The 15916-nt window shown below is 34.4% G+C and overlaps 1 protein-coding gene across 1 annotated transcript in view; it reads right to left on the bottom strand.

Annotated features, from left to right (window-relative positions):
- The window catches only part of IMMP2L (inner mitochondrial membrane peptidase subunit 2), an 892307-nt gene that overhangs the window by 194690 nt on the left and 681701 nt on the right, over positions 1-15916 (bottom strand). The window contains exon 6 of the mRNA XM_024757775.1: positions 3221-3323. Within this exon, the coding sequence (XP_024613543.1) occupies positions 3221-3323 (103 nt within the window). The remainder of the gene's footprint in view (positions 1-3220; positions 3324-15916) is intronic.

Below are 15916 nucleotides of genomic sequence, written 5' to 3'. Positions count from 1 at the left end.
ATTTTACTAAATAATCATTTAAGATGAATTCAGAGGAGAGGAAATTCATCCTTTTATACATGAGGAAATGTAGACCCATACAGTTATGTGACTGATGAGGTCCAAAACTAAGGTTATCTAATTTTTTGTTTTACTCTATCCATGTTCATAAAGGAGTCTACTAGTTTATTTCCATAATGTCATCCTCTACAAGTTAAAAGCACAGATGTTGGATCTCATTCTGTTGTGATGCATTCTATTACTATAACTTAACATTGGTATCTTTAAATTCATAATCCATTATTCATCTTTCACTCATAAAACTCTTTAATTCCCTCTCCAGCCTACATATAGTGGCAATAAACCAAATCAGAAAAGCAAATTCAAATATTAAGAAATACATAGGAAATATTAAAAGAAACTAGGAAAGAAAAGTAAGACATTCTTTTCTTATTTTTCACTAGATTACAAGTAAAAAATCTATTCAAATATGGAAAAAGCTCCATTGTGATTACCCATAGGCACCAATTTAAAATAAACTGAGGAGATGCTATGATATAGTATAATTACAATTGAAAGAGTTAAAGCATATTAAACAGATTTGGATACAATTCTGAAGTTATTTGGGAGAGATATGAAGGGCTGATTTTTAGATAGGATGTTTACTTTCTGGAAAAGTGCATTCCCTGCTTCCAAGGGGAGAAGTAAATCAACAATCCAGAAAGCCTGAAACTGAACTGACCTTCCACAGACAATCTCCAAACATATTGATGGATAAGCCAAAAAATCCAACTGAGAATTATTGGAAAAATGTAACAACTTTCAAGTGTATATGCAGTGTAAGATTCAAGATTATTCTGGTTTTTTTAGAATTGTAAAACTTGAGTTTTTATTTCTGAGAATTATAAAAATATTAAAATAATTTAATTATTCAGATAACCATTAATTAATAAAAAATAAGAAATCTCTATACTCAAACATCACAACTTAGCTTTAAATAAAAATTGTAGGTCTTTAATTCAATTTTTTCCCCTCTGTCCTTTTAAAACTTATTTGGGAGCATCATTATTAATTATTTTTCCTAGTCATAAATGTTATTGGAACATAAAACATGAGAGCTCACTGTAAGGGTAAAAATATATGTACTAAAACTCATCAAATACAAGTAGGTTAGTATATGATGTGACAAATGTTTTCCTTCATCCTAGTACAGGTTCTTCATTTAATTTTGACAAGTAAAAACAATATGAATTAAGTGAATGGAAATTTATATTTAGTCCAACTTATGAACCAAAAGCCATTCTGCATCTATATACTTATATCCATTTAAAAAAAAAGAAAACAACCACTAAATTTCAAAATGGTTTTGTGTCTCTGACTCATATTACCGGTTCAAGTTATAATTAATGAGTAGATTTCTTTTAAAAACTTGATGTAAACCAATGGCAGTAAAGTCCTGCACAGAATGTATTTGTCAGTGTTTTGCATATCATAGTTTCTTACTGTAATAAACACAATGAAATTGGCCTTCCCACATGGTTCTCACTTTTTATTTTTATTTTTTTAAGATATAAGTGACAGAGGATATTTCCATACGTGATACATTTTCAACTTTCATGTGTCTACTTATACTTCAGTGGTTCATAATACTATTAAGTACACAGCAGGAAAGACAGCCCAGAAAGAACTACACAATAGATATGATACTGAAGGTTATGTGCAATTCCCAATATTCTGGCTATCAACCTTATCATTTTTCTCTCCCAAATAAGAAAGCATCTGGAATACGAGTGACTGACAATTATACAGTTATATAGATAAGATTGCACTAGCTTTATTTACTAATAGAGAAAAAGCAAACCAATCTCAAACTTTAGTACTTTATTATTAGTAATTATTTACCCCACACCCCACAACTAATAACAAAACAACAACATTTTTAACACCTCATTTCAGAGTCACTACCCTACCAATTAAAACCCAAACTAAAGTTAACATTTTAACGTGGACTTGGACAACATGCTACATTTAATAGATTTAATCTTATTGATTAGAGAGAAATAAAATGCTTTTAGGTGATTTATTTTCACTTTCAAGTTGCTACTAAGCTTCTTCATGACAGTCACTTCTACTATACTCTCTAAGTGATCTACAACATTTCCAATCTGTTCATTCCATCTTTGATATACCCTACAACGATTAAATTGTATTTTTATAATAAGTACTACTCAAAAGCAAGAAAGACCTTAGATGTTTTTCTTATCGTCACTGCAGCTAGAAAAAAGAAGAGGGGTCATCACCTAAAGTTCCCTTCCACTTACGCACAACATTTATCCAACCTCAAGTCTCTTGCTATACTTTTAGCCAAAAGTGAGTCAAGTGACTGCTTCTCCTGTGACAATAATAGTGGTGGTCCCTCATGATAGGTGAAGGAAATTGTTTTATAGAGACCACCAACATTTAGTTTTAGACAAAAGGATGTTGATAACTTTTTTTTTGCAAACCTATCTAAAGGTGCTCAATGTTAACTTCTACGTACATACAAGTATGGCTACATCTAGATGTAGGAAAATCTAATGGGTTGAAGATCCAAGTTTTTAAAGAGACATAGGTGACCAGAAATCAGATGTAGTTTCCATTAACTAAAATACTCTTCACTTTATATAATGATTTGTTGCAGGGGTTCATAAATAGAGAATTTCTGTACGTATTCAAAAATGAAAAAAATTATAATATATGAATTTAGTCACATATTTTATGGAATGTAAACATGGTATAAGGAATGTGGGCATTTCTGTTATAAATTAAAAGCTGAAAAATGTTAGTTATCAATATGATTTCTATTATACATGAGTTTTTAACTAATTACTTAGAAAATTGATGTCTATAGGTCTTTTACACATTATTTCTGTTAAACACTAACTAAAAACATAAAGTACAAAGCATTTATGTGAGGAAAAAACAACCGTTGCCACTGGGATCGGGTAGTCAGCTGAAAGCATCTTTTGGCACTTTATTGAGTTGTCGAAGTTCTTTTCGAGATACACACACACACACACACACACACACACACACTGACAGCTTACATTATCTATATGATATTTAAAAGGAAATTTTCAAATATAAACTGTTCCACTATAAAATTCACGACTACTCTTGGCTGGGCTACCTGAGCAACCTGTGTGACATACTTTTGTTCCTACATTTGAAATCCAATCATAGCAGTAATAAGAAGACTTACCGGCCCAAACGAATTACTGTCAAAACTGTGTCCATGATGATCACCTTCAACCCAGATGTGACCACGGGGGACTTTGACATAGCGGTTTTTGTGTCCCATAGTTCTAGAAATAAACAGCATAACCATTGAGAAAAGATCAGAAAAGACAGAGATCAAACAGTTAAGCATACAAATTCAGGAAAGGTAAAAATACTACTGTAAAGATGCAATGGATTATTATAGGTTACATGTAAGGCTACTCTTAAATTTTCTTTTTAAATAAGACGTGGTTAAGACCCTGTAAACCTATCCACAGTATTTTTTTTCACGTTTCTGTAGGTAGGAATTTTGTGCTTAAACAAGATGCACTAGTACCAGATAATGGTTTGCTACTTAACTTAATTCATAATATACTATGTTTTTATAAAACTCAATAAGCCCCAACAAAATGCAGATCTATTTTATTTCTGACATCTGCTTTTACCTCAATGGTCAACTTGGCCAGCTGCAATCTTCATTTTTTTAGTCAAATAAACTTCTCAAACCAACTGACAGAATTTTCATAACCTCTTAATACTTTAAAATTCAGAATATATAAGAAAAAAAAAACCCTAGATGATCTCTTGTCAAATATAATCTATCAAAGTCAACTGAAAATTTTTGGTTAGCACCATTCAATTTCATAAATAATTCTTTTTTTTTAAATTTTTGGCTGCGTTGGGTCTTCGTTGCTGTGTGAGGGCGTTCTCTAGCTGCAGCGAGCGGGGGCTACTCTTTGTTGTGCTACGTCGGCTTCTCATTGTGGTGCCTCCTCTTGTGGCAGAAAATGGGCTCTAGGTGCGCAGGGCTCAGTAGTCGTGGCTCATGGGCTCTAGAGCGCAGGCTCAGTAGTTGTGGTGCACAGGTTTAGTGGTTCCATGGCATGTGGGATCTTCCTGGACCAGGGATCGAACCCATATCCCTGCATTGGCAGGTGTATTCTTAACCACTGCGCCACCAGGGAAATCCCATAAATCATTCTTGAAAGTGAGAAACTTTTCAACAATTTTGAAGACAATATTTAGAGAGCAATGATCGACGATATACATTTAGTGGGACGTTCTGTCTTCTTAAGGCTGACAAGGAAACCAAGTAAGGAAAGGCTCTCTCATACTGTGTTGGTGGCAATGTAAAGTGATACAATTTTTTTCCTATTTTGCCATTGGGGGCCCATTTTTGTCAAATTTATTGATAGACTAAAATGTATGTGCTTTTTGACCTAGTTATTTTACTGATAGAAATCCATTCCAAAGAAACAATCAGAAATATGGACAAATATTTATTACCAGAGATGTTCAACACAGGTCTTTTGTAACAACAACAACAACAAAAAATCTTTCTAAATAATTAACAAGAGATTGGTTACATAAATTATAATATAACTAATTAAATAAATGGGATGGAATTAGATTAAATATTATCCCAAGCCTATAATAATAAATTCTTTTCAGGGAAGAGACTATTTTTTTCTTCTTTCATTCCCCAAAGAATTCCAGACAATGTCTAGCTTAAAGAAGCTTCTCAATAAATAATATTTGAATGAATAAATGTCACCCCCAAGTCTACAGACTTAACCCCAGAGACTGAGCTTTATACACTGTTCTTTGAGGTGGAGTCCCAATCAGACCATTTCTGTTAGTAAGTTGTATATATGCAGAAGAATACATAAAAAAGGAAAACTGTACATAAGTTGGTGCTATAGAAATTGAAACTATTCACTATCTAGAATGGTTTTTAATTTTCAAGATAATTTCAGTGTTGAATTGTTTTGCTTTAGATCACTAAATCATTCATGCAAGGTGTTGTGACCATTAGAAGCCCACAGTAAGTAGATGACTGCTGTTTATTTTTAATTACTACTGGGAAGAAGAGTTGCAGCTTTTTAAAGAAAAGCAGAGGGCTTCCCTGGTGGCGCAGTGGTTGAGAGTCCACCTGCCGATGCAGGGGACACGGGTTCGTGCCCCAGTCCGGGAAGATCCCACATACCGCAGCTGGGCCTGTGAGCCATGGCCGCCGAGCCTGCAAGTCCGGAGCCTGTGCTCCGCAACGGGAGAGGCCACAACGGTGAGAGGCCCGCGTACCGCAAAAAGAAAAAAAAAAAAAAAAGAAATGCAGAAACAAGTTGAATACATCATACTGTTATATAAATGTTCCTCAATTAAAATCAGTCAATTATTTGTTGACATCACTAGTTATTTTATCATGAGATTCCTTCTAAGAACTAATATCCCACATCAAGTATTAATGATGGGGAGAAGACCCTTTTACTTAATTGTTGGCAAGGCACATTCTCCTAATAAGTCCAAATATTTGTTTACCTTATTAAGCTGGTTAGTTTGGCTAAGTACTTAGAAAGGAAACAGTTACCTATTTTGTCTCCTCAAATAACCATTCAAGCAGAAATATGAAATAAAACCGATCATTTCTGCAATTAAATGGTAGGTTCTAAGTCAAGCATATTCTTCTGGAAAGTGAACCTGATATAAAACTCAGATTCAGTTTCAATGTCATATAAACCAAGGAGTCAAGATACTTGTGATAGAAAATAACAGTATCATAAAATTACCAGTGACAATTGCACATTTCCTTGCATTGACTATCTTATTTAAAAATTTTAAATACATCCAACTTCCCATCATTTTCTAGCCCCTTGCAATGCTTTATTTTTCTTCATTGCACCCACTAAAACGATATCTACTTCCTAGTTTATTGGTTTATTGCCTATCTTTCGCCCACTAGAACGTAAATTTTGGAACTTTGTGTTTCATGTTCACGAGAGTATTCCCAGAGCGCAAAAGAATGCACCATACAAAGTGCTCAATAAACATTTGTTAAATGAATGACCAAATGAATGTATAACTGAAGAATGAAAAACACTTTCACAAAGGTTGAATAATACAGAAGAGAGTGCATAGATTCTGGAAACAGACTAAACCAGTTTTAATCTTTATGCAGTTACAAGTAATCTTGTGCAAATTACTTAGTTTCTATCTCCATTTGTCTACCTTTGAAATGGGATGGATTAGACATGCCCTAACTGGATTGAGATGCAGGTTAGTAGTTAGATGAGAATATAATGGAGAGGTTGTTATAGAGCATGGTCTCTGCAATCAGCCTATCTTGGCTTTGATGTCTGACTTAACACTTCCAAGTTTATGTAATCTTGGACAAGTTGATAAAACACAAGCGTCGGTTTCCTCATTTGCAGAATGGGGCAAATAATAGTACCTAAGTCAAAAAGTGGTTCTATGGATATAAGTGGCATGTATTAAACACTTGATAAGTGGATTCTCTTACAGTTGAGACTTTTTAAGTAAAGCACTCAATCTAGTTCTTATGTACAGTGAGAACTCAGTAAGCCATAGTTATTATTGCTATTATCTTCCTTTGTCCACTGTTTTCTTTCATTTTATAATTCAGAATGTGTTCAGCCTCTACTGTCTATTAGCATCAGTCTTTTAAAATTACCTGAGTTATGCTTCAATAATTTCTTTCCCTCACATTTGCACTGGGGCTATAGATTATCTTTAATGGTACAGTGAATCTTATTTTTCTTTTATTCTTATGCCCTTCTGGGATATTCTAAAACTTACATGTGAAAACACAATCCACCTGTTTGTACATATGCAAGCATGCAGAGAGTAGCAGGTGAAAGCACAATCTATTTGTTTTCACTTACTAATCACTTACATATTTGAATGTTGCTATGCTAATAGAGAATGGTTCAGCTAGTCACTAGGCAGGGTGTGAAATAACTCTTTGAGCTGTAGAACCCTGCTAAAATTCATGCCATATACACATACTTAATTTCTCAGGCTTCAATCTAACTTTAAAAAAATAACACAAAGTAGCTTTAAAAAATATGACATTAAAATATTGAGCTGGTTCCTTTTAGGACTGCCAAAGAAATATAATACTTCTAATAGAATCTCTCTAGAGAAGGAATTTTAAATAGCTTTGTGCTCCTGAATTCACATAAAAGAAAGACAAGGTAATCTTTTAGGCGATTTAACAGTTAAGTGAGGTGTCAGCCTACAAGGCTGTATGTATCTATGGCTTGCAAATAATTTTGGTTTTGACTGTCAAAAATGAGTTCTGTATGGTATTCTAACTACCTGTCTACAAAAAGGCATTTTTAGTACTAGCTTTACCAAGTTACCTAGGTCTTATAAATGGAATGAAGAATGATTTTTTCCAATTTGATTTGACCTTGAAAACAATGGTTTATTTTTTCTTTTTTAGGTCTCAACGTTTTGAGTGTCATCAGTTGAATACAAAATTGTCTATGTAATCCTTGATGTCACAAGAAGGAAACAAATTCGTATTTAAAGTATTTCCCAAATACACACACACACGTTCTTAATGTAGGTAATTAGTATTAATAATTCATAATTGATTAAGGTGTTTTTATTTATTTATTTTTCAAACCATTCTATTGAATTTTTTTCATTGTCCAAAGTAGTGGCTGCCCTGAAAGTGTTTACTGGACACTCCCTGGATCCTAGACCCCCTGGGTTTTCACTGTCCAGAAGGGATCAGGAGTATAGAGCTCAGGATTCAGTAAGATCAAGAGTTGGAACTAGATCTCTTTTATCATCATTAATAGACTGACTAGAAAAAAGTAATCTACCATCAGGAAAGGAAAATGAAAAGGCCATTTGCCTATCTAGGGTGACCTCTGGAAGGGAAAAATTCTCCCTTGAGAGTCCACATTCTGCTCTCAAGGTGAGATGGGTTCAAATTCACACTGCTTATGTGGTCTGGGATAGTCAAGAATTAAGTTTAATTGGCTCCAGGAATCTGGCAGAAGGAACTATAAATCTCTTCAGGGATAATCTCTCAATTCAGAGTTTTCAAGGTTTCTACAGATAAGTCCCAGTCAATAGCACTCACAATCCAAAAAACAGAACTCACAAGGAAATAATCAGCATTAATGAGTCAGAACTCATTAACGAACAGCAGAATTTGACCACCAAGGACTTAAACTGCTAGATTTCTCAAACATAGAATATAATTTATACAAATTCAAATATTTTTTAAAATTAAAAAAGGGAATTAAAAACATGAACAAGGAACAATATACATTTTTAAAAGACAGATATTTGAGAAAAAATCAAACAGCTTCTAAAAATTAAAATATACTATTAAATAGGTGGATTAAAAAGCAGATGAATATAAATGAAAGAAAGAAGAACTGGAATATATATCTAAAAGATTACTTAGACTTTAGCACAGAGAGGTAAAGAAATGAAAAGTAGGAGAGATGGAGAATATTATTAGAAAATGTAATATAAGTGTAATGAGAGTCCCAAAGGAAGAGAATAAAAAGGAACAAGGAAGAGATAACATTTGAGAGATAGTGATAGAGAATTTTCCAGAACGGATGAAAGCACGAATTACAGCTTCAGTAATCAAAGTGAATCACAAGTAAGATAAATAAATGGAAAGAAATCACACCGTGATACATTGTAATAAAACTGCAGAACACTAAGGAACACTTCTTCCCTAAAAAATTTTTGAAAAGCTGCCGGAGAAAAAAGAGATTATCTTCAAAGGAATAGCAAACTGACAGCAGAGTTCCCTTGTTAGGAGATAAATAGAATCCAGCAATTTTAAGTGTACAGTTCAATGAGTTTTAAAAATCTACCCAAGCCCATAATCACTAGATCAAGATATGAAACATCCAATCACCCAGAAAAGGCCCCTCATGCCCTTCTGCAGGCAGACCTGCCTCCCTCCATCCTCGTCTCCCAGCAACCACAGCTGAGCTTTTTGTCACCATAGTTGTGCCTCTTCTAGAATTTCACATAAATGGGATCATTCTATATGCATTCTTTGATTTCTGGTTTTCTTTCTTTAATGTAGTCTATTTGCTTTTGAGATTAATCTGTGTTGTTGCACATGTTAGTCATTTGTTATGTTTTTCTTAATAGTATACTGCTATAGAGATATACCACAATTAGTTTATCAATCAATAGTTCAAGGACACTTGGGTTCTTTCCAGTTTTTGGCTATTATCAATAAAGCCACCATGAACCTATAGGTATTTATGTGGATACATGTTTTCATTTCTCCTGGGTAAATATCTACAAATGAAATGGCTGAGTCCTATAGTAACCGAATGTTTAGCCTTGCAACATGTCAGACTGGCTTCCAATGCAGCTGTACCAACAATGTGTGGGTTCCAGTTGTTCCATACACCACTAACACTTGATAATCACCATTCTTTTAAATTTTAGCCATTTTAGGGGCCTACCAAGATTATAACTTATACCATGATTCAAAACATAAGCCACAAAGCAGTCTATTGTATATATATAGCAGATAACAGTCTAAACTACCATAGACAAAATTTCACAAGCTGGAAACATCTGTAAGAAAATAACTGGTGAATGGAGGAATAAATAAATGAACGAATGTCAAATGTTGCTAACTGCAGAGGTGTTCAAAGGATGATATTGTTTTAGGCTGGAATAGTCAGAAAAGGCACTATGTATATTTGAATCCAGATATGAAGAACAGATAAAACCTAAAAGGTAAGGAAGATAGTGTGGGTTTCAAATCCCATTCGCTTACAGATAAAAAAGATTTCTTTTTCCTTTCCTTAGTACATTATTTTCTGGAGATATACCACTGTAAATTAAGGGAGATATTTCATAACTCACTTTCTAATGAGGACATTCAATTATTATAATTGTATAGAAAAATTAAATATATTTAAATTATTTTATTCTAAAAATGTATTATTGATTTTTCTCTTATATATTCTATTTGTTATTACCCAATATTAACTTAGATCATATTGAGTCAAAAAGTTTAAGGTAGGGCTTCCCTGGTGGCGCAGTGGTTGAGAGTCCGCCTGCCGATGCAGGGGACACGGGTTCGTGCCCCGGTCCGGGAAGATCCCACATGCCGCGGAGCAGCTGGGCCCGTGAGCCATGGCCGCTGAGCCTGCGCGTCCGGAGCCTGTGCTCCGCAACGGGAGAGGCCACAACAGTGAGAGGCCGGCGTACCACAAAAAAAAAAAGTTTAAGGTAAATATATTATTGAATTATAGATAGAATAATTATAAACATTATGTAAGCTATCCGAATATATAAAAGATAACTCCACGAAGTAAATAATGTATCTAACTTACATATATTTAAAATTAGTTTTTGCTAAAATGATCACCAATTACATGACATGTCACAGGTGTAAATACCATAATCAGTTTACCTACTGTTAACTGGATCTTATCATGTAATATATACAGTGATTCATTCCATGCATGGCTTCCTAACAAACAAATTTAAATAGAACAGTGAACTTGTAATGCATAATTTTATTTTTCAAAAAAAACCAATATGTATTATAAATGGTATTGTTGTGCTTGTTTACAAAGTTTTCTTTCAAAATGATTTCCTGGGTGTCCACATCATTCATCGTTTAGTTCCACAGGTTTTTCCCACATGCTAGTTACAGAAGGGGGCGGGATAAACACATTTCAGTGCTTTCTTAACGTAAGGTCCAATAATACTTAGATATTGGAGGAACTATGAACAATTTTCCATCTGTTTGCTCTGATCCCAGTCTTATAACTTTAACTTTTTAGTATTAAAAGGAATGGTTACTATTCTCTTTATTTCCTACAAACAAAATTAATGAGCCTTGGATTAATTACTAGTAAAACAAAAAATAATTGCCTCAGAGCTAAAGAGATCACCAAACAATGGCTCTTCTTTAAAAATATTTCTTTAGAATAGGAATAATAGACAATTTTGAAGCTGGAAAGCAGTATGGCAGAGGGAAAATTAATATAGGTTTTCAAACTAGCCAGACTCTGGTTGAATTCCAGTTCTGCCACTTCCTACTTGCATGGCCTTGAGCTCATCAGTTGTAATAGAGGATAACACTATCTGCTTCATAGAGGTGTGATGACATATGAGATAAGGCATGTAACATTTTTAGAATAATGTCTGGCAGAATAGACCCTAATAAATGGTAAACTTCATTATCAGAATTAGGGGATAAGCTTAGCTGTTCTTACGATACAATAATTAAGGCAGCTAGAAAAAAAAATTTCTCTAATTCAAATTAATTCCACAAATATTTATTACCCAGTGGTATCAAGAACTGTTAGGCACTAGAAATGTAAACATAAATATGACACAGACCTGCCCTGGAAGAATTTTTAGCTTAGCTAAGTAAATAGACTATTTTTTAAGCATACAATTTCAACTCAAAGTGGTAAGTCAATGGTACAGGTGCAAAGAGGGCAAAATAAGGAGCTGGGCAAGAGATATCCAGCTCAGCTAGGGTTACAGGGTAGTCTTCAGGAAAAGGTAATACCTTTCATATATTATACCCATATTTCTGAAATTATCAATATCCATGTATTACATGATGGGTACAAATTATCAGCATCCCTAAACCACCAAATTTAAGCCAAGGAAAAGGTACATAATAGTGCAACTGTGGATGAAGAATGTCACCTGCCATATCAGTAAACAAAGGATTTTGCGGCCATCAAACCATCAGCCACTATAGCCGCTCCCAGACTGTGCACCCTGAGAGGACTCAGGATGGAAAAGCAGGATACTGGCCCTAGATAGATAAGGTACATGTCAAAGGAATGATTTCAATGAGCCCAGACAGACTCTGGTATCTTCCCACACATAGAAAAGCGCTAAATTCATTAACTTGAGATGTCTGGCTTTCTTTAATTAACAGTAATCTTTTGATGCTCTGACTGCCTGGCTTTTGTTGCAAAAACTCCTATATATCCGGGCTCCTCCCTTACCTCTTGGGAGCCGTCCCTCAGCTCTATCTGAGAGGCTGCCTCCATGTTTGAGTCCTCAGAAAGTTGGCCAAAGAAAACATAACTCTCAAATTTTAGGCTGTGCATTTTTTTCAACCGACACAACCAGTTTAAAAAATCAGTATTTTAAAAAATAAATAAATAATCTGAAAGCTTCATGCACAAGCTAGGATTGAGGAAAGCCTTTTTAAGCAAGACTAAAAACCAAAAGTTATAAAATATACAAATATCTGAATATTTAAGAATTAAAAACTCTTTTGTACCATACAAAGTCAATAGATTAACACTAGCTTTGGAAAAAAAAAATTGCCCAAATGCCATACAAAGGGAAAATATCTACACCATAAAAATAACTTTATAGTCACTCACATTAAAAAAAAAAAAAAAAAGACAAACAATCCAACAGAAAATGGGTAAAAGATATAAATAGGCAAGTTACAGATGAGACGTATGAAAAACCACTCAAATTTGCTAGCATTCAGGAAAATACAAATTAAACACAAGATACTACTTTATAACCAACAGCTGAAAAATTTAAAAGAGCTTTAATACCTACTGCTGGCAGAAGTATAGGAAAAGTATACTCTTTCACATTACTGGTAGAAATATGAAGAGTTATAATCTTTTTGGAAAGCAATCTGGCAACATCTATAAAATTTTAAAAATTCATTTGCCTTATGACCTAGCAATTCCACTCCTGGGATTCAATGCCATAAAAATAATTGTATAAGGACACAGGTACAACAATGTTTATTACAACGTTGTTCATTATGGCAAAAAAATTGGAACCAAAGAAAATTACTAAAAACAGAGGAATGGTTTAATAAATGATGGAGGGCCCATACCATAGAATACTGTACAACCCATAAAAAGAACAAAAATAAAGCCATTAACTGATATATAACTCCCTGATAAAAAATTCATAAAGAATTGAGATTTTTCAAAAAGTACTATTGAATGATAAAAGTAGAAAAGTACATATGATATGCTTCCACTTTTGTGAAAAAAATGTTGACAAAAAGTCAGTATATATATAATGTGAATATAGGAAGCACTGTTTCAGAATAAAGAAAATCATACTGGGGATACACAAGAGGCTATAGACCTGAGTGAGGGATGGGGAAACTAATACAAGAGAAAGGAGAAAGAAGGAAGAGCAAAGACAAAAAAGCAAAAAAAAAAAAAAAAAAAAAAAAAAAAAAAAGAAAAGAAAAAAAGGCATTTCTAAATAATGCATTATGATATTACCATATTCATGCCTTCATGTAAATTTTAAGTGGGTTCATATCAAAGCTAACTACAATAGACAAAATAGAAATATATTTATATGTACATATATAAATGCAAAGCATAAAATAAACATTTAGAGAAGAGCTAAAAAGCATGGCTTCATAGCAGTTCTAGCAGAAACTAGACAAAAAATAACAATAAAGAGTAAAATAAACACTACTTTATAAAAGCCAGAAGTGTTAATTGGGTGTAATATTTCCAGGCGTCCTCCCATCTTGGGTCTTTCCTCTTAGGCTGAATACATCAGCAGATAAATGTTGTAGGGGGACAGGGACAAATGGTATACCAGTTTATGGAAATATCCTTCATTTTGTTATACTTAAGCGTCCTCAATTAGCCACTCACTGCACTAAGTAAAGGATCTGTCAAATGTTAGTTCCAGTAGGATGCCTATTAACATAAATCATTTCTATTGAAGTAATGATTATGAAATGTCTTCATATTTAGAAGTCCAAAAAATTTGGATTCAGTCCACAGATGCCGAGGGTATAGGGCAGGCAAATTTTCACCTCTGCCCTCTTAGAATTTTCAGCTGAGACTGAGAAGTAAACTGACAGAAACTGATTAACCGGAGAAAAGCAAATTTGGTCCCAGATGTGGAGGGCCAACTGTCCTGCGCCATTGTATATAAGGAACTTGAGCTTCCCTGGATATTGGTATCTGGGGGGGTCCTGGAACCAATTCCCCTCCGATACAGAGGAATATACTTGTATAAATATACACAAATTTATATAAACTTTATGTTACACAGGAGCCCTCATAAGGAATGAAGACACAAAGAAAGGCAGAACCTACATGATTTTTTATAGTTGGCTGAACAAAGAGAGGTAATTATGGAGAAGTAAATGAATTATGTGCAGAGGCTAAAGGAAGATAAGAATTATCATAGAAGGTCCATTTGTGTAGAATTCTTTGGGTCTCAACTTCTTGTCCTTGATGATAAGAATGTTACTTTGCTTCTATTACAGAGGACATAACTCACATGAGAATTTCATCTCCTGCTTTTAAGAAAAAACAGGGAATAGGATTTGCTATTTTTCAAGTCCTTTTAAATCAAAATAATCCTTATGCCAAGGTGGCATATTTTGGAGTGACATATTCTGCCACCCTTCACAGGCAAAAGCAAAACAGAAAAGCAAACAAAAAATATAAAACACAACAAAACCACCAAACCAAATACGAACAACAACAAAAGAAACCATGTTCTCGACTTCCTGAGAGACGGCTCCCCATCTGTGATTAAAATTAAGAGAGAAAGCTATAAGAGTGGGGGGTACCTACTGATGGGCTGAGGCTGCTCTAGTCCTCCCTGATATAAAATTCATAAAGAATTAAAAGAGAGCCTCTAGCTGCAAAATCAGTTGTTTTTCCTGGGTTCATTTTAATGAAAAAACTTAGCCACCATTCAACATAGTCATTAGAATGAAACTTATCCTCTATGGGGTGGAAAGCTCTGGAAACCTTCTGCCTCTGCACTCCTGTTTCAGAGTTGATGACAATGTTTTTAAGCCACTGTTTAGGCCTTCTAGGACACAAAGAACAGTCTAATCAGGGCATATGAACTGACCAATTTGCTTTCTTTTCCTCTCTTCTTTGTGGAGGCCTGCAATTTTATTTTTTAAGAATCTGTTCCTCTGTTAACTCTGCTCATTATTTATTGCCTACAATGGTTATGGAAATATTTGATCTTCAAAGTGTAGCATGATGCAGTATCTTTATTTTTTAACACCTTTATTGGAGTATAATTGCTTCACAGTGTTGTGTTAGTTTCTGCTGTATAACAAAGTGAATCAGCTATATGCAAATGTATATCTCCATATCCCCTCCCTCTTGCATCTCCCTCCCACCTTCCTTATCCCACCCTGCTAGGTGGTAGCAAAGCACCGAGATGATTTCTCTGTGCAATGCAGTTGCTTTCCACTAGCTGTCTATTTTACACTTGGTAGTGTATATATACTACTCTTGCACTTCGTCCTAGCTACCCCTTCCCCCACCGCCTGTGTCCTCAAGTCCATTCTCTACGTCTGCATCTTTATTCCTGTCCTGCCCCTAGGTTCATCAGAACGTTTTTTTTTTAATTCCACATGTGTGCATTAGCTATTTGTTTTTCCTTTCTGACTTACTTCACTGTTGGACAGACTCTAGGTCCATCCACCTCACTACAAATAACTCAATTTCATTTTTTTTAATGGCTGAGTAATATTCCATTGTATATGTGTGCCACATCTTCTTTATCCATTCATTTGTCGATGGACACTTAGGTTGCTTCCATGTCCTGGCTATAGGAAATAGTGCTGCAATGAACATTGGGGTACATGACTCTTTTTGAATTATGGTTTTCTCAGGGTATATGCCCAGTAGTGGGAGTGCTGGGTCATATGTTAGTTCTATTTTTAGCTTTTTAAGGAACCTCCATACTGTTCTCCATAGTGGCTGTATCAATTTACATTCCCACCAACAGTGCAAGAGGGTTCCCTTTTCTCCACACCCTCTCCAGCATTTATTGTTCGCAGATTTTTTGACGATGGCCATTCTGACTGGTGAGAGATGATATCTCATTGTAGTTTTGATTTGCATTTCTCTAATGA

Source organism: Neophocaena asiaeorientalis, unplaced genomic scaffold (assembly GCF_003031525.2).
Source record: "Neophocaena asiaeorientalis asiaeorientalis breed wild unplaced genomic scaffold, Neophocaena_asiaeorientalis_V1.1 scaffold116, whole genome shotgun sequence".
Classification (NCBI taxonomy): Eukaryota; Metazoa; Chordata; class Mammalia; order Artiodactyla; family Phocoenidae; genus Neophocaena; species Neophocaena asiaeorientalis.
The sequence above is the reverse complement of the archived record's forward strand: the minus strand, read 5'-3'. Positions and strand labels throughout refer to the sequence as shown.